The following is a 26,194-nucleotide window of genomic DNA, read 5'->3' on the forward strand; positions in this document are numbered from 1 at the left end:
GTGAGAAAGAGACAAAAATTTGAATAGTAGAGTTAAGTATCATACTAAGAAAATACTGCACATACTCCTGTAATGGTGACATTGCTTCAGTCAGACTACAGTCAACACCCACCTTCAAAATTTTGTCAGTTTAGGTGAAAAAGAACTTCACATTTTATTGATGACATACATATTCTTTCAAGGAACCTGTGTTAAGCCTCATTTTTTTTTTTTTTTTGTCATTCGCTTAGTGATGGTAAGAGACCATCCCTGCCACTCATGGATTTTGCCATTTAGTTGAAATAAAATTTTATACTCTATGCTTTATCAGAGAGCATTTTGGCAGCTTATAGCAATACATAAAATTATATGAAAGTAGATGAGTATTTTCTGATTTAAAATGACAGACAGAGCATGTGTATTTGTTTCCCTTACTCCTGAGACTTCATTAAAATGAGAAGGAAATTTTTTTCTGAGGAAATGAAACCATGAACAGTAAGAGGAGTGGAGGAAAAAAAACATGATCACATAAACTATTTCAAAGCATTTTTAGAATAGGAGAAGGATATGAAAGTCTAATGAATTAAGCAGAGGCAATACAGGCATGAAAACATGCAGGAAATAGATATTTTAATAAGAAACAATAGATTTAAACCAGAAATTCAGTGAAGAACAATCCAACATGATAGTCATGAATCAAAACTAGAAAGCTAATAGAAAAATTAGAAGGGAGAGGGACTGGGCTAAAAGAAAAATGCTTTTTAAAAGAATAAAAAGAATTTCATAAGTTAAGTATGAAAAGGTGACTAAAAGATACTGGCAGTAAATAGCGGGAAAAGGTCTTTTAATTATAAGCTCTTATATTTTTTATGAAGAAGTAGATATCTTGATATAATATTTTGGGGGCTTCTAAGTGGCTCTGGCAGTAAGGAGTCTGCCTGCCAATGCAGGAGACATAAGAGATGCAGATTTGATCCCTGGCCCAGGAAGATCTCCTGGAAAAGGAAATGGCAATCCACTCCAACATTCTTGGCTGAAGAATCCCATGAACAGAGGAGCCTGGTGGGCTACATACAGTCCAAGGGGTGGCAAAAAGTGCTGGACACAGCTTGGCAACTAAACAGTGAAAAATATTTTTAAATAAAATTAAATATTAAAAGAAGAAAAATAAGACCAAGATTCACAATAATGATAATGCATTGAGATATATGTACGTACTAGTGGACTACAGATATATCCCTGGGTGTTTTAGCAGCAGAATTTGGGGATGTAATTCCTGACAATCTTCAGGAAATGGTCACTTAAAAGTTTATCAGATTGGTGAACAGATATGTGAGCTGGAATTAGGACTAACATTTGCTTATGTCAAAACAAGCAGCGTTTACAGGTGGCCTAAGAGAGACCCCTAGCACAACAGAAGTTCACCCTTCCTCTACTCTGTGATGAACTGAATGTAACCTTGGTTTTTCCAGTAGTCATGTATGGACGTGAGAGTTGGACGGTGAAGAAAGCTGAGTGCCAAAGAATTGATGCTTTTGAACTGTGGTGTTGGAGAAGACTCTTGAGAGTCCCTTGGACTGCAAGGAGATCCAACCAGTCCATCCTAAAGGAGATCAGCCCTGGGTGTTCATTGGCAGGACTGATGCTGAAGCTGAACTCCAATACTTTGGCCACTTGATGCGAAGAGTTGACTCATTGGAAAAGACCCTGATGCTGGGAGGGACTGGGGGCAGGAGGAGAAGGGGACGACAGAGGATGAGATGGCTGGATGGCATCACCAACTCTATGGACATGAGTTTGAGTAAACTCCGGGAGTTGGTGATGGACAGGGAGGCCTGGCATGCTGTGATTCATAGGGTCACAAAGAGTCAGACACGACTGAGCAACTGAACTGAACTTTCAGGCAGGATTAAGATTCTCCTTACAAAAGTATTTCAAACCTGTCCGAATGCATAGAAACAAATTAGCAGATAAAGCCCTAAGATTTACTCCACATAGTTTGGCAGAGCAAGTTTTAGTGTGAAAAAGAAAGTACATGCTCTCACTGGGATCTGCACACCTTGATTCCACCCCAACATTACCTGGACAGCAAAGTCCAGTTTGGAGATATTAGAAAAAAACAAAGGGAAGCAGATTTAAAGAAAATGTTACTGAAGATAGGGCTGACCTTTATGCTTAGCCAGCAGACAGTGAGCCATTCTCCAAGCAGTCATATATGAGTCTGAACAAAATACAGTTTTAAGTGGCATAAAGCTTGACTTCAACATGACTCATTCCCGCTTCTCACTCCTGTAGCCCTGAGAACATTTAAACAGAACATGAGATAAGGATTTTGGATACCTGGGACTCCACTGCAGATTAAACATGACACCAAGATTTCAAGAATCCAGTCTCTTATCTGTCTCTTATAATAGCTCCATAAGACGAGAGATGAGATCAAAGATCAAGCACAGATAGAACTGAACAAGAAAAGACCTAAATTTACACACTTTTATTAACATCCTATTTCAAAGAAGTAAGAAGAAAATGACATAAAAGGAGATGTTAGGATAGCAAAAGGCAACAGTGTAATGGTGATAAACTCTTTAACTTCCTGTCTTTTTTCCAGTCGGCACTGCAGAGCTGGCACAGGGCTTTGACTTGGCTCTCTGCATGGCTCGCTAAAGGTCCCGTGTGCAGAGGTTATGAGCATTTCACTAAGGAGGGTGATGCATCTTCAGGTCCAACAGCGTTCTCCAGGTCAGATGATGCATGAGAACTATTCTCACGGCGCTTTTAGCAAGAACTGCCTCATCAATCTGTGTTTTCATACACAAGTTCCTTGCTACCTTTGAATTCCATCATCAGGCAGTGTTTACTACAAGCAGGGTTGATGATCTGCTTAAGTTAACCAACAGCATGTTGCAAATATTACAATGTTTGCCTCTGTCTAATCCATCCTTTATGACAGGCCCACTAGATTTTTCTATTAAGATCCATTTTTTCCTGTCAATTCAAACACTTGACTGATCACCCACAGAAAAAAACATTCAAACTCTAGTGCGACATTTATGACTTTTTACTATTAGGTATCAATTAACTTTTGCAACCTTATTTCCTACTTTACTTTTTCATGAATGGTAACATACAACTAAATTAATCTACTTTCTAATACCCATTATGTACATTTTCATCTCTATTTCTCCCCCAACTGCTCCTCAGTCTATAATGCTTTTAATGATGCATTTCCCTTCTCTCAAAATCCTTGCAGGGCCTTTTAAGAATATCTTTTTTCTTTATCTTTCCTTAAGTAAAATGTAACTGCCCTTTCCACTATCCTCTCTGGTATGTTATTTGCACTTTTACAGAGTATTTACAATTTTAAGTTAACATCACATCTGGCTATTTAATAATATCTTTTACTCATCATAGGCAATATTTGCACACTGATCTAAACATATATGGAGTAATTGTGTTTTTTTTATTTGGATATACAGTGAAAAAAAAATGTTTTGAATTTAGAAGAAGGCAACTAGAAGGATACACTATTTAGAAACTCTGTCATGAGAGAAAAGGATGGAGGAACAGGCCACAGGTATTTGGAGAAGAAAACCATAAAATAGAAAATACCAGAGAGCTTCAAATGCCCCAAGGAACAGACACTCTATGCTTCTGAAATGTTGTTATGTAAAAGGGCCACCCTACTAGGTGTAGTGGCATTGATACTATTTTCGTGAGTTGGTATAAGGACCTATGGGTGCAAGACCCAGAAGCAGATTTTAGCTGAAGAAAGGGCTTTGTTGCCACTCTTAAAGATGAAAAGTATTCCCTTTTGAGGTGCTGTGTTAGCAGGCTCAGAATGTGTATAAAGAGAAGCTGTAGGATCATCTCTTAATATTATCACAGAAGTAATTATTACACATGATCATCCGTGTAATGTCTATGCTTCCTTCAAATGCTAAGATTCTAGCCACATCTATGCTGAGCTTTTCATTGTAGCATTCAACATAGAATGTGCTCCTCTGTCATGGACCGCCTGAAACTAATTTAGATCTACATAAAATGGTCAAGAGCCCAGTACAGACTCATATAAAATACCAAGAAATAGCATAGCTACTAGACAAGAAAGATCACACTAGGATGCTCTCTGATATTTTAATATTTGGTTTTCCATTCATGTGTACTTAGTTACTAGTCCAGAAAGTCTACAGGGAAAAGAAGAATCCAGACATGAATCTGTAAATGTTAAACACTTAACATATGTTTATAATTTACCAACATTTGATCAGATTTTAGGAGAAGATCAATCCATTAAAAAGTCTTATAAAACAGAATGCATTTCCTTATAAATGTGAGGTACTTCAATATTACAAATATAATTTGTCATCATATCTTGAGCAAATGAAAGTATAAACCTTCTCAAGAAAAACTTTTCCACATAAGGCTTTACCACGACTAACAACTAATTTAATATTTTAAGAGTATCTTTAAATGGTATTCTAATTTAAGTCCCAAACTCTTGCCTTGCCAAAACCTCTGATTTGTTTCATTTAAGGTAAGCCTGACAAGCTCCGGGTCCAAGGAGCATGCCAGAACCCTTACTTCCTGTCTGTGCAAAAAGACCAACGTGAGCAAAGACATGAGGTGGGGCAGAGGGTCTGGTGACCAGATCATATTTTAGAAACACAACTGTGGTTTCCACATCCATGATGAGGGGGAACTGGATAGGGTACACTTGGAGGCAAGGCCCCTGTTTTATCTTCAGAGAAAACAAAGATGAGAGGAGGTAACAAAGATTTAAAGGAGGATAGGACAAAAAATGCGAATGGGAAAGAAAACAGACAAAAAGTACCCTCTCCTTCTTCTTCATATCAGTTGGCCAGTACAAATGCAGGTTTTCAGCATCTCTGGGCTGGGTTGCTATAAAAGTCTCCTAAATTCCCAATTTTCCAAGTTCTTTCTTTAAAATTAGTCCCACTCAATAGATACTTGTGGGTTGAAATCATGAACAAAAGAATTATGTCACACTAAGTTTTCCATTGGCCATCTTCCAAGATTTATTCTCTGACTTAAAATATTCTTTGATTCTCCAGTGATCATAAAATACAGTTTAAATTTAAAACATATCCCATTTTGACCTTACCCTATCAGATTTCTTCAGCATATCTTTCTTGCCTACCTTACAACAACTCATCACATCAGACTGCCTAGACTTATTACACATCCCAAATGCAATGTATGAATTTTCACCTCTATACTTAGCTGTGCTGTTTCCCTCCCTCTGTCTATATACCAACTCTTGTCGTCTTTGAAGATATGTTCAATCTTCAGCTCTTCCATAAAACATTTCTAGCATTTCAGTCCACACACATCAACTCTCTCTTCTGATCAATTAAACAACTTCTGTCTGCAAATTTTATTTTGCCACTAATAGAATTAACTTTAATAATATAAGGATATGACTGACAGGCAGAAATAAGAGGTACTATTTAAAAGCATGATTGTCTTTATTTTTTTAAGCCTTTGTTGAATTTCTTGCAACACTGCTTCTGTTTCATGTTTGGAATTTTGGCTGAGAGGCATGTGGAATCCTAGCTCCCTGACCACTAGGGACCAAACCTGCACCCCACCCCTTACACTGGAAGGTGGTCTTTATCACTGGACCACCAGGGAAGTCCCATGATTGTCTTTATAAGGTGTAATTTATGTCCTCTTTTTGTCTTTTACTTAACACATCCATGGTTATCGTATTCAGATTCACTTAAAATGCTTTTAAATAGGGCTTATTAATGGCTATTTAACAATCCCACTTCCTTTTCTCCTACCAAAAACTGGTTAGTACATACAGATATATTAGCATAATATTTGGGGTTAAATATAAGTCTGGTAGCTTCATAAAACATGCTTTTTTAAGCATTCCTGATCTTTAACTCCAAAGCATATTTACATTTTCACTGACTGGTTTCCTAGGTCTTGTTGTAAATTTCCTTTGTGCTCCCCAAATGTGATCCATCACAGTTATATGTGTTAGCACTGCATAATTTTCTTAAGATGAGCAGCTGCAGCTGCCTGATTCTACTAATTTTCTCATCAGACTATATCAATATCACTTTAAAATAGAAGCTAATCTTTTAAACATAGCACATTGTATACATATTTGTTAATTTCCTTTATTTTTTTTACTGTATATCATGGCTGCTTGAAATAAAATGTTTTATGATAAAAATGCAATGTTCCTAATGATAAAATGTGTAAAATGTAGAAAGTAGGAAAAAGAAAATTTCACCACAGTCTTACTACTCCCATACAATCATTGCTTAGATTCCAAAGCATTTTCTTCTTCTCTTTAACATATTATTAATGTAAATGTGATCCCATTTTGCATTTGTTTCTATCACGCACACCTAAGATTATTAATAATCCCATCGCCAACATTACCACAAATTCTTTGCAACCATTACTCCTCATTGTTGAAAGATCATCCATCATAGAAACAACTTAGGGTTGCAGAGTCCTTCTTCATGAGGATCTATACTCTCCCTTAGCACATGGATTCTGAGTTTGAAAACTGTCTCAGGTCAGGAAACTAGGCATATTATTCTAACTTTATATTCAGATATCTGCCTTCATTCCTTTTCTCTCTCTCTCTATTCTTTGGTTGAATATTTTAAGCAAAACTTATTGTCTTCACATCTTTCTTTCCTATAGGAACACCATATTTAATAACCATATCCATAGCTCCCTATGGTTGGATGAGATGGTTGGATGGCATCACCAATTCACTGGACATGAGTCTGAGCAAGCTCTGGGAGCTGGTGATGGACAGAGAAGCCTGGTGTGCTGCAGTCCATGGGGTCATAAAGAGTCAGACATGACTGAGCAACTGAACTGAACTGAACTGATAGCTCCCTAAGGGCCAGGCCCTTAGGATTGTCATTCCAACCTTGCGCCCCATTATAACAATTGCACCCAACATACTTCTGGTGTGTAAATGTCATCAACTGCCCAGTAGTATTTCTGAATCCAGTCATCCCCACTGCTCAGAGAACCCTGTCACTGACTTTCTCTAATGTACCAGCTTGCTTTACCACAGTCCTTTTGATTAGTAATTCCCCTGAAGTTCTCAAATGTCTTAGCTACTGAACTCTCCAGTGTATGCACTTCCAAGAGTATCCCATCCTATTTCACCAAAGGGGAAAAGTTTTAAGGATTGCAGGTCTTTAACACACTTTTAGTCCACCCAGAACCAGAGACATAATCCTCCTTACCGGTGCATTACTTAGCTGCACTAAATGTTGTTCTTTTTATTGAGGAACTCCTCATCTAGTTGAGTGAGGAGAGATATGTATAATAATCATGTAAAATATAAATCTCTTAATTATTTCAACAGAAAATATTTGTGATATTTCCAAGAGTGAAAAATCCTCAGTCTTACATCCTAAGAACAAACCAATGAGCTCCACATGTTATAAAACACAATACTTATTTCACTTATTATAATCACATTTACCCATTATCTGGGCATCCCAGGTGGCACTAGTGGTAAAGAACCTACCTGCCAATGCAGGTAGATATTAAGAGGCACAGGTTCGATCCCTGGGTCAGGAAGATCCCCTGGAGGAGCTCATGGCAACGTACTTCAGTATTCTTGCCTGGAGAATCCCATGAATAGAAGGAGCCTGGCAGGCTGGGGATTAATTATCCACTTAATTTCTTAAAAGGTGGATCATTTGCTGAATATCTAGGTGGAGGAAGACTTTCTTCCCACTTAACTTTAGTTGGAAAGTTTTGTTATGATCTACCAAATTAGGCTAATGACATTACAGAACAACCATATTTTGTTCTAAAGACGTAATCATCTAATTTCATAGTTTACTTAAACTATCTTCTCCAGCACAGTGCAGGTGGAAAGCGATGGGCAGGACTGACTGTAACCAAGTGACTTCTCTAACTAGATATCATGCCAATCTCTTTCATATATATTATCTTATTTACTTCTCATAATAACACTAGGTGGAAAGTATTAACCCCATTTTTATATGTGATAACAAAGCCTAGGATCAGTTAAGCAGTCTACCTAAAATTGAAATCTGGATGTGACCAAGACAAGATTTAAGCCCAGGAATACTTGATTCTAAAATCTGACCTATTCTAGCACTTGTCAGGAAGAGAGACAATTTTATTTTCAACTATATCCTATATAATTTTTGTCCAAATGACTCTTTATGAAGAAAGCATATAATCAATCCACCACTTTCCTAGCAATTTTCTTGGGTGAAAGAAGACAATCTCTTTCTTCCTTGCATGACCTTATGATGAAACACAAGTCACTGTGTCATTTCTCTTATCCTATATCCAACTTTGGAAAATCTTTTGTGCTTTTAAAATTAGAATATAAGTAACTATGGGAAGATTTCAAGAATAAAGCTAAGAGAGGAGATAGTTCTAATTCCAATGCCAATATGTGAGTTTCCAGTAAACAATCCCAAAAAGATAGGAGCTAAATAATAAAGGAAAAGAAGACTTAAAACCTTGGGCCACATGAAAAATGTAGCTGTGATTCAAACAGTGAATCATTGAAACTATGAGACTAAGGAATAATGAAGGAAATCTCTATTTCTGTGAGGACTGTGACCTATTCTAAGAGGTACAAGGCTTACTTTAGAGGCTGTGTGTGTGTGTGTGTGTGTGTGTGTGTGATAGTCATTCAGTCATGTCTGATTTTTTGCAACCCCATGGATTGTAGCCTGTCAGGTACCCTTGTCCATGGAATTCTCCAGGCGAGAATACTGGAGTGGGTTGCCATTTCCTTCTCCAGAGAATATTTCTGACCCAGGGATCAAACCCAGGTCTCCTGTATTGGCAGGAAGATTCTTTACCATCTGAGCCACCAGGGAAGCCCTTTAGAGGCAATGATGACCAGAGAAAAACAGAACTGCAAAGTGGAAAAGATAAACCACAGCAATGGAATTCAAGGAGCTCTCCGTGGTGCTGATATATTCAGCCTAAGCCTCCTTTGATGGTTTCTATGGGCTTCCCTGGAGGCTCAGATGGTCAAGAATCTGCCTGCAATGCAGGAATAAAAACCCAGGGTTTGATTCCTGGGTCAGGAAGATCCCTTGGAGAAGAGAATGGCAACCCACTCCAGTATTCTTGCCTGGAGAATTCCACGGACAGAGGACCCTGCTGGGCTACAGTCCATGGGATCATTGAGAGTCAGACACAGCTGAGCAACTAACACTATGCAACCCTGAAGTCACATTAGTTCTTCTTTGAGTTAATGCATGTTCCAGATCCAAATACTTAGGAAGCTAGAAAACAGCCTGTTATGATTTCCAGCAGAGTGCTTTTACTCTCCTTTCACTGAGTAAATTACATCTCTAAGTTTAGCATATAGTAGTAACCCACTCTGATGCTGATTATCTACTTCCTATTGAGACAGCAAGCCTCAAATATCAGTAAGTGTAGCTTGCTTACCAGTTCTGTAGTAATCTGGCACTATCCTATGTGGGGTAGAATGTTCTTTTCTTAGCCACTTTAGGAGAGATAATGGGTTGACTGGTAGCATTTCTTTGAGGCCTTCTTTTAAAGCCAAGTGATAAAACTGCCCCTCAGCCTGAATTACTTCTTTGTTGTGTTGGTTAGTCCCTCACTCATGTCCAACTCTTTGTGACTCCATGGACGGTAGCCTGTCAGGCTACTCTGTCCATGGAATTCTCCAGGCAAGAATACTGGAGTGGGTTGCCAATTCTTTCTCCAGGGGATCTTCCTGACCCAGGTCTCCTGCATTGCAGGCAGATTCTTGACCATCTGATCTACAAGGAAGCTCCAAATTACTTCTTACTTGCAAATAAGCCTGGTTTTCTAAGTTTTAGAGTCTTAGTTGCAAATAAACCTGGCTTTCTCAGCTTTAGAGTCTTAGTTCTATAATGACTGGCAAAGAATTGTGGGTCTATCTCTTGGAATTCTTGGGGGAGGGGAAAAAAACTTAGTCCATATATCATTCCAGAAATTTAAAGAACATAATAATACAAGCTATAACTACATAGAATAATAATAATTTATCCCTTAGATCCTTGTCTATAGACAAAAATGATGGCTCATGACCTTCATTTCTATTGTATTATGATCATAAACTATAAAATGGTTGGTTTTAAGGAGTTAAGGAGCTTCCAAGTCAATAAGGCACACTCAATAAGCACAATTTCCTCACCTTCCCCCACAAACTTAAATGACAGTAAATATTACAAACTATAATAAATTTACAACAGCATCAAAACTAAATGAGGCAAAGTAACTTTATTAAATCAGATATTGGATTAAATTTTTAAAGGTGAAAAATACATATGGTTGTAGCTTCCACTTCAAGAAAGGTGGAGGAATTATACTTTTCCCTATTCTTCTCATTAAGCATAACTAAAAAGCCTGGGCACTATACATAAGACAAGCATAGTTCAGTCACTCAGTCGTGTCTGACTCTTTGCAACCCAATGGACTGCAGCATGCCAGGCTTCCCTGTCCATCACCAACTCCCGGAGTTCACTCAAACTCATATCCATTGAGTTGGTGATGCCATCCAACCATCTCATCCTCTGTCATTCCCTTCTCCTCCCACCTTCAATCTTTCCCAGCACCAGGGTCTTTTCAAATGAGTCAGTTCTTCCATCAGGTGGCCAAGGTATTGGAGTTTCCGCTTCAGCATCAGTCCTTCCAATGAATATTCAGGACTGATCTCCTTTAGGATGGACTGGTTGGATCTCCTTGCTATCCAAACAAACATAAGAAGACTATAAATGGTGTAGAGAAGGAGGCAGACCAGCTGGAGACTTTGGGATCCAAAGAAGGAAATGCTGGCAAATTCCCTGGGTTTGATTTTGTTTCAAGTAGTAAGAGTGGTGTTAGTCCTTCAGTTGTGTCCAACTCTTTGTGACCCTGTGGGCTGTAGTCCGCCCTCCAGCATCCTCAGTCCATGGGATTTTCCAATTTTCCATTCCAATACTGGAGTGGGTTTTATCCAAGATTTATAGTTCAGGAAATTGGCCACTGGAAACTACGATGGGCACAGACCGGAAAAAAAAAGGCCCTAACTAAAGTTTCCTGTCACTGGACAGAGGACCAGGAAAGTTGCCTAGTAGCAATGCATAAAAGTTTTAAGTGATAACTGGTCTACTCCACCCAAACACTAGAGGAGATAAAAAAAAATGTGACCTCACTCCCACCCACACAAGCAAAGGATGAGAGCACCCTCACCAAGCTGTGATGAAGCATCCCAGCCCCCATCAGTATCATATAAGAGACAGACTGGGAAGCCTAGACTGTCACATATAATGTCCTATTATATGGATGTTAATATCCTGGTTGTGAGATTACACAAAATTTTTTCAAGATGTTACCACTGAGGAAAACATATATGAGACTTCTCTGTACTGTTTCTTATAACTGCATGTGAATTTAAATTAATTTCAAAATAAAAATGGGATAGTTTAATTTAAAAACATGTGATCCAGAAACATTATGGTACACAGAGGATTAAGTTCACAGATACAATGTCCGTACAATAGGAATACCAGAAAGGGATCAGAGAAAAATTGAAAGGAAAGAATCACAAAAATGTTTCTTTTTTTAAGTGAAGGATTCATTAAGGCCTGGTAGACACATAAAAGATTTGCTCCCAGACACATTCTTGTAAATGCCAAAGATGAAAAAAAGATCCTGAAATCTTTACAGACAAAATACTGGGAGCTACAAAGTAAAAAAAAAAAAAAAAAAAAAAGTCTGAATCCAGGCTTCTTGTCGGAAATAATGGATGCCTAACAACAATAAAATAATGATTTCAAAGTACTGAGGGAAATTATTTTGAGTCTATACTTTTATGTCTAGACAGAACTATCAACCAATGTGAAAATAAAAACACTTTAGAGAACGCATGTGTTCCGCAACTTTACCTCCCATGTACTCTTAGAGGAGGAAAAAAAAAAGGGGGGGAGAACTAAGAATTAAAGGACTTGAGGAAAAGGAAATCTAAAAAACAGTGAATATAACACAAGTGAAATTCTCACATTTTCTAGAATGACAGCTTAATATAGATTTAATAAACAAGAGGGGGAAAAAACATAACAGGAAATAAAGAGCTACTAGAATACATTCAAGAGGAAAGTGGATTCCTTACATTAATAGTATACAATATGATTGATAAATTAAGTACTGATAATATAATTTTACTTTGTTAATTTATGTGCTAAAATTATGTTGATGTTTTTGCATGTCTTGACTAGATGACTCAACAGTAAGTAAAACTTCAACTGGTATTTTTAAAGCATTTGATAGACATTGACAAAATGGTAAAAGTTGGTGGACTCCACATCTTACAGTCTGACACTGATTTTATAGTCTTTAAGTCTACATAATAAGACTTTATAGCGAAATTCTCTCTGTTTCAACAGCTAACAGTCTTTTCAGGGAGTTTCTCAAAGTAGGTAACCTCAAGTTATTTAAAAAATCATATTCTCACTTTATGAAAATTAAATCTCCAATTCAGAGGCTTTCTAACTTCCAAGGTAAAACAACAAAAGTATCACTATAGTCATCTTACATGCAGTCTTGAGACCCTAGAGGAATGATTTGCCTTTTTCTCCTTTCAAAATCAGGATCTTAGGAGTTTGGCTTTTCTTCTCCTTTTAAAACCAGGATCTTAGGGGCACTGAACTGATTGAATCACACCTGCGCTACCTTTGTACCAGGGATACAGCTAAGTGATCCAGGTACATAGAAACTGCCAGCACCCCTTCCTAGGCAAAGCTAGCTGGGTACAGAGATTCCAATAAGTGCATAGAATGAATTGTAGGAAAACTGCATTTACTCCTTTGAGCTTGAATGTTGGAATTAAACCTTCCTGAAACACTAATTATCACCTCTTCTTTTCAGAGGACATAAGCAAACATGCTATAGAGCTGACAGAAGAGTCATCAAAGTCATTTCAGGGAACCAGCCTTGCAACGAGGTGTCCACCATCCCTCTTCTTCTGAGGAGGATCACAGACTACATTTCTTCACCTCCTTTAGAGCTATGCATGTCAACTTGACCGAGTTTTCTAGCCAATGGAATTCAAATAAAGCAATGTACACTGTTTTCAGCTTTGGCCCATAGAAATGTTATCATACGTGTTTCTCCATGCCTTTTCACCTTATAGGGAAATGTAATGAAACTGGACAAAGTGACCTGGGAAACCACACATAGAAAACGGCAGGGTAACAAGGTGGAAGGAACATGGGTTACTGACTCAGTAGGAAAAGCAACATTCATTGATCAAAGACTATTTGACTTCACCATGAGATGGCTAAGCCAATGCACACATTTTTGTGTTACGGCAGCTATTACTACTTTTTGTAATTACCTCACAGTCACCCACATCTTAATATTCCGATGACTGAAGCCTTGCAGTTGACTTGAAGTCATAAAAACACACTATAATTCACTGTGTGTGAAATAATAGCCCAGGATAAACACAAGGAGACATTCCTCTTACAAGTTTACTGTGACTTCTCCAATTGCAGAAACTGAAGAAAATTAAGACCATTAAAAACAAATCCTCAGAACGATTATAATGAAGAATAAAGTGAAAGTCACTCAGTCATGTCCGACTCTTTGAGATCCCATGAACTATACAGTCCATGGAATTCTCCGGGCCAGAATACTGGAGTGGGTAGCCTTTCCCTTCTCCAGGGGATCTTCCCAACCCAGGGATCGAACCCAGGTCTCCCACATTGTGGGCAGATTCTTTACCAGCTGAGCCACAAGGAAAGCCCAAGAATACTGGAGTAGGTAGCCTATCCCTTCTCCAGGAGATCTTCCTGACCCAGGAATCAAACTCAGGTATCTTGCATTGCAGACAGATTCTTTACCAACTGAGCTCTCAGGGAAGCCCTGATATGAAGAATTAAGAGTATTTTAATTTCCAGATCAATCTTGAGAATATAACAAGACTGCTATTCATGGATGGAACAGAAGAATTGCTCACCTCCAAAATTCTGGCAACATAGTACTAGAATTTCAAAACATAAGAAAACAAAAATGACACCTTAATTTGTGATTTTTAAAGGTTTTGATTTAGAATCCAGGAGGTTACATTTATCAAGGGGAAATGACTAAGCATTTGAGAGATAAGCATATCAATTTTATTAACATCTGTAGGAAATCTGACGGCACATGGGTCTTAAACCAATTTTTTTTCAGTTTTACTAAGATGATTGACAAAAATTGTATATATTTAAGGCACACAGCATGACGTGGTATGCCACAATCAGGCTAACTAACAAATCAGTCACCTCACATAATAACCTTTTTTTTCAGGTATGCATGATAAAAACAGCTGAGATCTATGCTGTTAGCAAATTTCAAGTATACAACACTTTATTATTAATTATAGTCACCATGCTACCATTAGGTCTCTGGGATTTATTTATCTTATAACTGAAATGTTGTACCTTTGACCAGCATCTTCCTATTTCCCCCACCTCCTAGCCCCTGGTAACCATCATTTTCCTCCCTGTTACCAAGAATTTGACTTTTTAAATCCACATATAAAGGAGATCATGTAGTCCTTGTCTTTCTGTGTCTGGCTTACTTCACTTAGCATGATGTCCTCAAGGTTCATCCATATTGTTGCAAATGGCAGGATTTCTTTCTTTTTTAAGGTTGCAACTAAACTACTTTTTTGAAGATACACGAACATTCACATTTTGCCACTTTGCTTTGAAGAGTGAAAAAAATGTAGTTCTACTGGGAGAGAAGAATATATCAAGATACATTTACATTGCTAATAAAAAGAATAAGAAAGAACTTGTAGTTACTCATCTTCTTTGTTCTCCAGTTAAGGACTTGTCTAAACATAGCCAATAAAATGAAATGCAGAATAACTCATAGGGCTTGTTCAGTTTTTCTTTCTAGATAATGACTTTCTATCCATTTATCATTATCTCAATGACTCAAACAGAAAGATTATTTGCTTCCTTCCCTTTTGCTGCTTAAATTATTTGACTATTTGAAAAAAAAAATGGTAACTAGTCTCCTTTTCAGTGGCTGAAAGTGTAGAGGTACTAAATTTTATTGATACTTGCTGATATTCTCCACTTCAATTCATTAAGTGTATATTAAGTAAATCTAGAGCACTCATCTCTTCATCTTTTGTCAAGGTTGACAGCTACTTCCTATAACTAGATGTTTTAAATAGATTTAACTGCTAATATAAAAAAGCAGCAATTATAATGCAAGGAAAAATTGTGATATATATGCAGATACACATGTTTATAGGTGCATAAATGTGATGTGTGTGTGCATATATGTATATAGAATTAACCTAGCCTCTTAGCAAAGATTATATAATCCCTAGCCTCCTTGTTGAACTAAATATTATATATAGCTTTTACAAGCCTATTGTCAGCTTTTAAAAAGATTTCCAACATTCTACTTCTGGGGACTAAACCTCTCAATCAAACCACATTATCACACCATGAAATAAAGTCACTTTAGAGTTTTCACTTATTGGGTTTTAGGTTAAGAAACAACAGAGAGGAAACACACTTAGCTCAGACAGCGAAGCATGTGATGCACAAAATGTCACTTTTTTTATACACTGCCCTTGTCACTGTTTCTCAATGTGGTTCTGCCTGTGCATACAAAATGTGGAAATAAATGCTCCCACCTCCAGGCTGTCTGAATGAATATAGTTCATAAGGCCGTGTGTTCATTTTCAAAAAGATAGTTATTGTTTCAGACCTCTTCCATCAATGCACCATCATGCTGCCTTAAATTTACAAGGTAGCTTGCATGCAAGAGGTTTCTGCCATTGTCCAAAGTTAATCAGCATGAAAACTATTGGCAGGTTAACAACCATTGCAAAAAACAGTTGCAAAGCAGAGGCCTTTTGTTTTATTATGAAAGCCTAATTTACTCAAGATCTCACTGACTTCCTTTTTAATATTCTCTCATAACCATCCTACATGCAGACACACACACACACATACACACATACAGTTTCAAAGCTAGAAAGAATTGTGGGCAAGATCGGGAAGACTAAATAATCTAATGCAAGACTGAAGTTAATGGAGCTCTTCACCCGCTGGCCTTGGATAGGGATATTCCAAGTCATTAGCATGGCCTCTGCTTTTGGCAAGATCCCCTAGGTAGGACTGCGCTTCCAAACAGTTAGAGCCAGAATTTGTAGTGGCAGCACTTTCAGCCTTCTACATGAATGACCAGAGCTCTCAGAGCTAGCAGATTGGTGGTTGTTAGTAACACTGGACCCTTGAGTCAAAAGAAAGGGCCAGCACTAAGTACTGTGAATTGATTACATATTCTTTATTCTTTCACAAGTCCTGTTTATTAAGGGTCCTTACAAAATTTGGCACTGATTTAGGCACTTTGTGACAGCCCTACATCTGAGTCTTATGTAGCAATTCAAAGAGCTATTCAATTCCTTGTTACAGCCAAACCCCTTGCCAGCAAGCCACGTCCTGACTACATTATGTACTTTTTAGCAGATGGAGTTTGGGGATTCCTGTGAAATTGTGAAAGCAAAAGCACAGAGACTCAGCAGGACAGAGCTAACGGGGAATAGCAGATAAATGCATCCAAAAGGCAACAAACAAGAGAGTCAGGATATGTTTTTTAAAAATCACAAATAAGAGATTCAAGATTCACAAAAGAGTTTGAGCCCTTCATTACCAAAGAGTCTTAAGAATTATAATATTTTATGAGAAAAAAAATTAAGACAGAGCAATAGCAACCAAAAAATAGTAAAAGCATACCACTTCATTATAAATTCAATTTCAGCTGTTCCAGGTATTTCCAAACATTTCATGTTTTAATTGGCCTCCCAGGCAGATATCTTAGAGTCAACAAGTCACATCCACTTAATCTTCTATTGATTGTTCTAAGATGCTTCTTGTTACTATGACTACCTTAATCAATTAACTTCATGTAAGGTACAGACCATTTTCTCTTTCTCGTTTCTTTCCCCAAAAAAGCCTGAGTTCTTTATTTCCACAAAAAATATCTGATGCTGCCTCTTATCTGTTTAGGAGCACTATGTTGGTAAAAAAATTGCTTTATGCTTTTCATTTGAAAAAAAAAAAATGTTTGAAGATTCTGCAGAGAGAAAGCCTACAGAATTGCCTTGGATCAGTATAATGAGGGGCTTACCAATTTGTGGCCGTGAGGATAAAAGTTTTCTTTGGCTATCAGAAAAGTGCCTTGCCCTTGTCCTTCATCACAGGGAACTGGGAGGCTTGCAGTCACTCAAGGAGACCGCTCACTGGGAAAAAGGAAATAGTTCTGCCACTTGGTTTCCAAAAAGTACAAGGTCAGCCATTGGTGACTATTTTAGTCCTGTACTATCCCGATAAAGCAATTTCACCTGTGTGAAAATGTGAGGGTGTTTGGCATGGGGAGGGAAGTTACTGTAACCTGAGCTGACCCATGTTTTCTTAGGCAAAGTCTTGGAAACAACAGAAACATCAACAGGGGATGGGAGGCACAACCTATTGGATGTAAAATAAGCTCAAGGATGTATTATACAAAACAAGGAATCTATCCAATATTTTATAATAACTGTAAATGGAAACTTGTATAATTTTTTTTAATGTTTAAACAATAGGAACAACAAGATTCAGGGAAGATATTCATTCTTTGGAATCCAGACCACCTGGACTCAAGCCTTGATATCTGTTAAGAAATTTTAGGTAAGTGACTTAAACTGCCTGAAGTTTCATTATCTTTCCTATAAAATGGGATCAATATAACTACCTGTAGGGTAGCTTGGAGGTTCTCTATATCTAACCCTTCCTTCTTTGATCCCGGTCAATTCTTCTACTCGCCAGGTCTTTCCAAAGCAGAGGGATGACCAGGTCACTTTTCTATCCCAAATGTCCACAAATCTGGAGAACAGAGGTCAAACCACAAATCTTGCCTTCCTCCAGTCCAAAGAGCCAGGTCTCAGCCTGTCTTCCCCAGATCATCTCTGGTCACTCGTTTCATTTCTCACTCTAGCTACATCAAATCAGACTTACCACATACTTTCAATCCTTAATAACTGCTGCTGTTGTTTAGTTGCTAAGTTGTGTTTGACTCTCTTGCAACCCCCATGGCTTGAACCCCACCAGGCTCCTTTGTCCATGGGATTCCCCAGGCAAGAATACTAGAGTGGGTTGCCATTTCTTTGTCCAAGGGATCATCCTGACCCAGGGATCAGACCTGCGTCTCCTGCATTAGCAGGAGAATTCTTTATAGCTGAGCCACGAGGTAAGCCCTTTTTTGAATAGTTATATATTTGTTCAAATTACCTCCCCAAAGTTTCCTTGTCCAAGCTGTTCTTCCTGCCCTTATCCACTTAGCAAACTCTTGCTCATCCCTTAAGGTCAAAACTATCTCTACAATCACCACCATTTCAACTGTGCTTGGAGCTTCTGGCTAAAGAAACAAAGATTAATTTTTACCAGGTGAAAAAAAACTCATTTTTCCCCCTGGCTTTCAACAAGAAAAAATATATTATTTGGCACCTATTATGAAAATATCTAGATGCTATTTAACCACAAAGTGAAGCAATTTTTTAAAAATATAATCTTAGCATCTATAATCTGAGTATTTAAGACAAAGTATGATATTTTTTAGATTCGCAAAGTCAATCATCTTTAAGTCTTCACAGTCAAGGTAGTCACTGAATTGTGAGAAAATCAGCACACATCCAGAAAGAAATCCACTTGAAAAATGAGCTTATCCACATCAATTACTTTGATCATTAATATCACCTGCTAGGTGCAAGATGTATTACTTCTAATTTAATACTTTAAAATTGGTATAAATGAATAGACTGACATCCAAACAAGTTAAGTAATTTGCTCAAATATTTGATATGTGGCAGGGCTGCCATCCAAATCCAGGTCTGTCTGCCTCTATAGCCCATTCTGTCTCCCTATTGGCCTTGTACTGTGAACAGGGGTGGATATTATAGCAAGAGCCTACATATTTTATCCAAAGTATAAGGCACTATCTCCAGTTGAGTCACTCAAAATATTTGAGAAAAAAGGGGATTGGTGAGGACAGACAGGTTACATAGTACCCTCAAAAAGATGAGAGATAGTTCCTCTTCAAAACATAGTAACATCTCATTAATAATATACATCATTAAAATGAGTTTCCTCCCTAGCATCAGACCCACCGGTAGCTTTTCTTACTTTGGGTTCAATTCCCTAGGATATTTTTTATGCTTGATAAAGTAGGCTTCCCAAGTGGTCCCACCTGCAACGCAGGAGACGTTTGATCCCTGTATCAAGAAGTTCTCCTGGAGAAGAAAATAGCAATTCACTCTAATATTCTTGCCTGGGAACCCCATGAACAGAGGAGCCTGGTGTCATATGGGGGTCCATGTGGGGTCCATGAGGGTCACAAAAGAGTTGGACACAACTTAGCAACTAAACAACAACAACAACAAATAAAAGTAGCAATATTATAGCAGGATGATAGCATGATATAAATGATCACCGAGTTATTAAAAATATTTTTACCTTAGTTTCTCCAATTCGGTTAATCGGAAGGGGTTTATTATTATAGTGTTGGTGATGATCTTACTGATAGTGATAATTGTGTTTAACAATCAAAAATTGTGTATATGTATCTTTACTTCAAATATTTTATGATCTTATGTTAATCTCAAAAGAAGTTTATTCAAGTTCTGCATGAAACACGTCTCATTATACAATAGTATTTCTCACATAGTAAATGTAAAATAAAACAGAATCTTAATTAGAAAAGTCAGAAAATGTTACTTTAGTATGTAAAACTGAGTATGAAAGCACACATGTCACAATGGAACACTTTTAGCACATCTTACATTCCTATTCAGAATCACCATTGTTTACAGATACCAATATAGACACAGACACAGATATAGATATGGAGCATTTAAAATTAATCTGAGGAGCAGCTACCACAGTGAGAAGCCCGCACACCACAATGAAGAATAGCCCCTGGCTCACCACAAGTAGTGAAAGCCCGCATGCAGCAATGAAGACCTAGTGCAGCCAAAAAAAAGATTAAATTAAAAAGAAATTAATTTAAACCAAGGAAAAACTGAATTTAAAAGTAGTAACATGCCAAATTTATTCCCAGGGGGAGTTTCCCTCTTTTAAGTGGCTTCCCAATCAGCAACCAGGAGGAATCAAGCCTGCTTACGCAGTCTGGGTCCCGGGAACAAGGAAAGGGAATCGGGAGAGTGATGGGGGACAGAGACAAGGAAGTTCAGTAGAGGTCCCTGCGGGGAGAGGGGACCATGGCCCTCTCTAACACAAGCACAGACGTTGAATCTGACCGTAGCTCTTGCTGCGCTGACTCTCAGCACTTACAAAGTCCTGTTTGGGGCCCTAAGTCATGGGAAGATCCCAAATATGTCCAAGCTCCCAAGCATGTTTTTTTCTCCAGTGACGACTTATTACTACTAAATGACTCCATAAAGTGTGTAAATTAGCAAAAACAAGATACTAGGCCTATCCTTGAGGTGGTTTTTTTCAATCTTTTGGAAATAATAGAGTTCTCTAGTTCAAGTGCTGAAGGCCTAGCCTTTGTTTCTTGCCAGCGAAATTGGGATCACAATAATCAAAGGCTAAGTTACCATTCTGTGTTAAGTAATATGCCGGCAGTAACTAATTTTCTCTGTGAAGAACACTTTATATGCTGCTGGCAATAGGGCAGAATTAGGACTGATTCTACCTGATACACACATTTCCAGGTGTTGCCCTCTCTCCAACCCATATTAACTATTTCTGTGGAGTTAAAAAGAAAATGTTGTTCAAGATAAGGTAGGAGCAAGGCTGGCTCACCAGGAGCAAGTCAAGAAGCCTGCATCAGGAAAAACACATTCAGATAAAAAGATCACTGTTTTTTATTCACTTCAGACGCAAAACCCAAACTGTGAATTCAATTTGGTTAAGATGCCCTGCTGCTTGAAGAAGTGACCCTATTTTAGAGGGTCATCATCCATCAATTTAGGTGCCTATAGACACAGTCAGAAATTATTATGAAGGCAAGAGGAGAAGGGGACAACAGAGGATGAGATGGCTGGGTGGCATCACCGACTCAATGGATTTGAGTTTGAGTAAACCCCAGGAGTTGGTGATGGACAGGGAGGCCTGGTGTGCTGCAGTCCATGGGGTCACAAAGAGTTGAACATGACTGAGCAACTGAACTGATTTGACATCTCTAGAAAATTTTAGTTATTTGATTTAAAGAAAACTAACATCCTGGCCTAATGAATAACAAAGATAAAATAAGTTATTTTATGATATTTTCATTCATAAAGTTACAAAAATTTAACTGCTGCAAAATTTTAAAACGCACATTGAACACACTGAGAATAAATACTGAATAACATCACTTAAGAATTAATTTGCAAATCTTTTTAAGAATTTAAATTTTATTCCATAAATATTATATATAAAGTAGCAGACAGCAGAGAGTAGAAGAAAGACATCCTAAAAGCTAAAAAGAAATTGTCAATATTAGGTTTATAACATGCCACTAAGTAATAATTGATCTTCTATTTCATAATCTGCAACCAGGTAAATGTCATTCACTAGAAGATGCACCATTCCTATGTCAATTCCACATGATGGCCCCTCCACAAAAAAAGAGCAACAAAATTCCCAATTAAGTCTAAAGAAGTAATTCAAAACAGCGATTCCACATCTTAGGCATGAAAATACATATTGATTGATTGGCTTCCCAACAGTTGTTGGACTACATGAAGATATTGCTAATCATCCCCCAAATTCACCAGGTTAAATGTAATAATGAAGCAAACATTTAGCTAATTAACAACTCTACACAGAAAAAGAAAGGGAAACAAAAACCTAAATAGCTAATAATTAAAATCCAGATTTTGTTCTGATCATCAAGATAAAAATCTCAAATTATTATCCACTTAATGTTTAGACATAGTGAAGGCTTTTGCCAAGTACCACAAAATTCCCTTCATTGAAAGGCCCACATCTTCTAGCTTTTCTTCTATGACCCTTTGTCCCGTTAGTTTTCAGTGTTTGTGTTTAAAAACTAGTTTTTAAATTTTATTATTATTATTTAAAACAGACATCTTGTTACTCTACTGGAGATAAGCCAAACATGGGAGACTGAGAAACTGGGTCATCTGTAAATCATTACCTGAAGGCCTTCGATAGCCAAGCGCAGCATGCTTGGCGTCAGTTTAGAAGCTTGCTTGAAGGTGAAGTTACTCCAGTCTATGATCAAAACAAATCCATTCACCTGAAGCTCAGGATCTTCAATCATGGCTTCTAAAGAAAGTAAGATGGCACGCAAAATATCCACCAGCGTGTACCTATCAGCAACAGAGAAGTACTGCATTAAATCTGACAACCGCCATTTGTAGAAACTATGGAATGTCTTTAGCATACTGAAAATTCCCTTTAAAATACCTCAGAAAGCTTAAGGAAAACATTTTGTTTAAAAATCTTCTAAGATGAAGTTTACATTATTCACTATACTCAGGGGACATATTAGAATTTAACATGCATTCTACCAAAACAAATTCCAATGCTTTTGAAAATTCTATAATTTGTTTCATATTTTACAATCATTCCTTTTCCTTGCAGGCCCTCTTATAACTTTACAAAATCTCATTTTCAACAAATGTTCCATTCCCTAAAAACTAGGCATGGTACTTTTCAATAGTTCAGGAATGCTTTTAAAAGGACTGACATTTCTTATCTTCACAGGTGGAAAATTTGAGAATGAGATTTGAAGGAGTTTCATCAATAAACAACACCATGTGTAAACAGTTGTGGTTGAAAGTGTCAACCAATTTTAATTACTTGGACTGAGTTTATATCATGAAGATAAAAGAAAAGGAAAGGTGGGATGGACAGAAAGAAAGGGAAATCAGTGAAATCAATGAAAATAAAAGGGAAAATGTATCTGCCTGTTATTACATAGGCCACCCAAATTCAGGAGTTGCATCTTTATCTTTTTCTACCTTGCAGCTTAGCACAGTCCTTGATACACTATAAAAATCCAATAAATGCGCTTCCTTTCTTGTAAAATGGAGCTCGAGTGCAAAGACACTAATTGTACAGGAAGGCATTGTCTCAACAAAGCAGTGGAAGTAAGAAGAAAAGAAGCCAAATTTGAGAAGTATGTTTGAAGTAAACTTGTTAAAATTTAATCCTTAATTAGATGTGGGGGCTAAGATTGAGGGAAAAGATGACACGCAGATTCTAGCTTCAGACCCTTGCCTTTGACAGTACCAGTAAGCTATCTAAAGTAAATGGTACTTTAGATTTTACCATCTATCAAATGGTGAAATCTTTCATCAAAATCAATAATGCAAAAAAAGGATGCAGTTAAGGATGGCTGGAAATGTAGAATTTGGAATAGAATAGATTGTACTTGAGAAACAGGTAGTATACCCAGGAAGATATATCAAGTAAACATCTAAGAAAGTAAACTTCAAACTCTGGAGAAAGCTCAAAATTGAAAATTCCAGAATCAAAAGCATATCAATCCCATGTTCACAGAAGTGAAGGAGGTAATGCAATCAGAGCTGAGAGGAAAACAAGGTAATTGTTCTAAGAGGGAATCCCCACATTTCAAGAGAAATTCGTAAATTTACGGAAGATGTTAACAATTTTCCTTTTTTAGCACCCTGCTTTCAAGTTTACTTTTCTGCTCATTCAGGTGGAGGTGTCCAGGAAAAGATAGAGAAAGAGATCCTGATATCAGGGGAGAGGTGAGATGGCAAGGGTGGTGGATTAGGAGTTGAAATCATTGGAATTTAGTGGAAGTGATGGGCTCACCAGGAAGACGTCTGAGACAATGAGCACATGTGAGGGAGTATTTCTATTTTTATTTCTAAAAACATTTGGAGGTGAAGGGAGAAAGCATAGTAGTTCAGACAGGAAGGAAAAATCAACAGTGAAACCTCAGGCAATTTCTCACTTTTTCTGGGCCGCATTTCCTCATCTGTAATATCAGCAGTTTGGAATAGAATCTCTTCAGGGTCCCAGCATTTATCAAGCAAAGGGCCTGGTGTCAGAAGACTTCAAGATGGAATCTCTTCATTGTTCCTCATTAGCTGTGTGGCCCTGGACAAGTCAATGATTTATCATTCTGAGGCTGAGTTCCTTAAATGAGAGTATCTGTGACTATCACTGCATCTCACTGGCAGTCGCCAGGTGAGAGGAGGGGGAATGGGAAGGGAAGTCAAAGATATGATTCAGGTGAGAGCATGTGAGCAATGCTAAAAAAATGCAAAAGAGCATGTGAATGTGTGTTCAAGAAGGGTCTGTTGGAATACACACATAACACACTTTTCACTTTAGTGGTAACCACACTCACAGTGCACTAAGCTGGGTGTAATCAGAACTAAAGAATATGTGTTTGTAAATTTTACTTAAAGATAACCTTTAGATAGCTTACTGCTACTGTTAAAGGCAAGGATCAAGAGACTATTTTTAAATCTCTGGCAAGTATACAGGCTATGTATAGGCCTAAGGATATGGCATCCCAAAACACTACGTAAGTCTATAAGATAAAACTTTTTGTAGAGCTCTGTCACTTATTTGTCTTAAAACTGTGAAATATGAATGACTGAACACCTTTATCAGTCACTTCATGGCTGGCTCATCTCCTTTTTAAATATAATGGCCTAACACAGTACTATGACCAGAAGCCTGTGAACTTACACAGACTGAAAAGTTTGGAGCAGGAAGACTGTACTTCTGGTTACAATTTAAAGTGAAAAGTGTTAGTTGATCAGTCATGTCTGACTCTATGCAACTTCACAGACTATAGCCCACCAGGTTCCTCTGTCCTTGAAATTCTCCAGGCAAGAATACTGGACTGGGTTTGCCATTCCCTTCTCCAGGAGATCTTCCCAACCCCGGGATTAAACCTGGGTCTCCTGCAACGAAGGCAGATTCTTTACCATCTGAGCCACCAGGGAAGCTTGGTTAAAATTCAGAGCCCCCTCTAAAAAAATACTCACTTTAATTTTTGAAATTCATAATAATAATGGTTGAAAAAATTAAAAATTAGAACAATCCAACTTAGAACTTTCTCCTGTTATGATCATTCTTAGATTTTCCTGTGAGAATACCAAATAGGATTAAGAAAAACTTGAATTTGAAATCAGCTTTGAAAGAATGATGCACTGTATATAATAATAAACTATTACACCAGTAAGGGCTGAAAATAAGAGGCAATTTATTTTAAATAACACATTTTAAGTATGGTTTTCAAAAACTGTGTCAAATCAAGAGAAAAACTTACATACATATCATTATTCCAAAGGAAATAAAATAAGGTAAATCCCAGGATCATCAATAGAGTAAATCTAACCAATGGGTTTTTTTTATTTAATATCTTCTTCCAAAGAGAGAATTAAATGACCTTTATATAAATTATATTAATGTATGTGTGTGTGTGTGTGCGTGCACACACTCAGTCACACAGTCATGTCCAACTCTTTGTGAGCCCATGGACCTTAGCCTGCCAGGCTCCTCTGTTCATGGGCTTTTTCAGGCAAGTATATTGGAGTGGGTTGCCACTTCCTCCTCCAGGGGATCTTCCCAACTCAAGGATCAAACCCTCGTCTCTTGCATCTGCTGCATTGGCAGGTGGATTCTTTTCTGACCTGCCCTTTGAATGCAGTTAGCTTGGGGTGTTCTTATATTTCCTTTATTAGAAGTATATGTTATATACTATACATTTAATAGAAGAAATATAAAAACACTCTAGCTATTAATAACGGCATTCAAAGGGCAGGTCAAAACCACTCTTGATGTTCCAATCCTCTGTTGTCAAACATGTCACATTACTACCATTAGCACCTCAGCAGGTTATTCCTAAGCAGAACATTAGTACATGCCAAAGTCCATAAAATATCTTCTGAAGAAATGGAGTATTTTATGAATTTTCTGTCTTCAGGAATCTGACTTTCACTATTCTCATTAAAACTATGTTCTAACTGCTGTACTTCACAAATTAGATGTTACTACAGTAAGTATTTCATAAGTTCATGTTTGGAGTTTACACTCCAATTATAGTAGCTCCACCATAGCTATTCTTCCCTTCTATGTTGAAAGAAAGCCATAAACAATAAACCAACATGTTCATGGAGCTCGACTCCTAACAGCTTCCCAAAGCAGCATCAGGTAAAGTCTGCATCAGAAATTGA

General features: G+C 37.5%; 1 protein-coding gene across 2 annotated transcripts in view; it reads right to left on the reverse strand.

Moving 5' to 3' along the window:
• The window catches only part of CLVS2 (clavesin 2), a 73,944-nt gene that overhangs the window by 37,620 nt on the left and 10,130 nt on the right, over positions 1 to 26,194 (reverse strand). For both annotated transcript variants that reach the window (XM_043439671.1, XM_043439672.1), the window contains exon 3: positions 22,165 to 22,339. In XM_043439671.1, coding sequence (XP_043295606.1) covers positions 22,165 to 22,339 — 175 coding nt within the window. The remainder of the gene's footprint in view (positions 1 to 22,164; positions 22,340 to 26,194) is intronic.

Source organism: Cervus canadensis, chromosome 20 (assembly GCF_019320065.1).
Source record: "Cervus canadensis isolate Bull #8, Minnesota chromosome 20, ASM1932006v1, whole genome shotgun sequence".
NCBI lineage: Eukaryota > Metazoa > Chordata > Mammalia > Artiodactyla > Cervidae > Cervus > Cervus canadensis.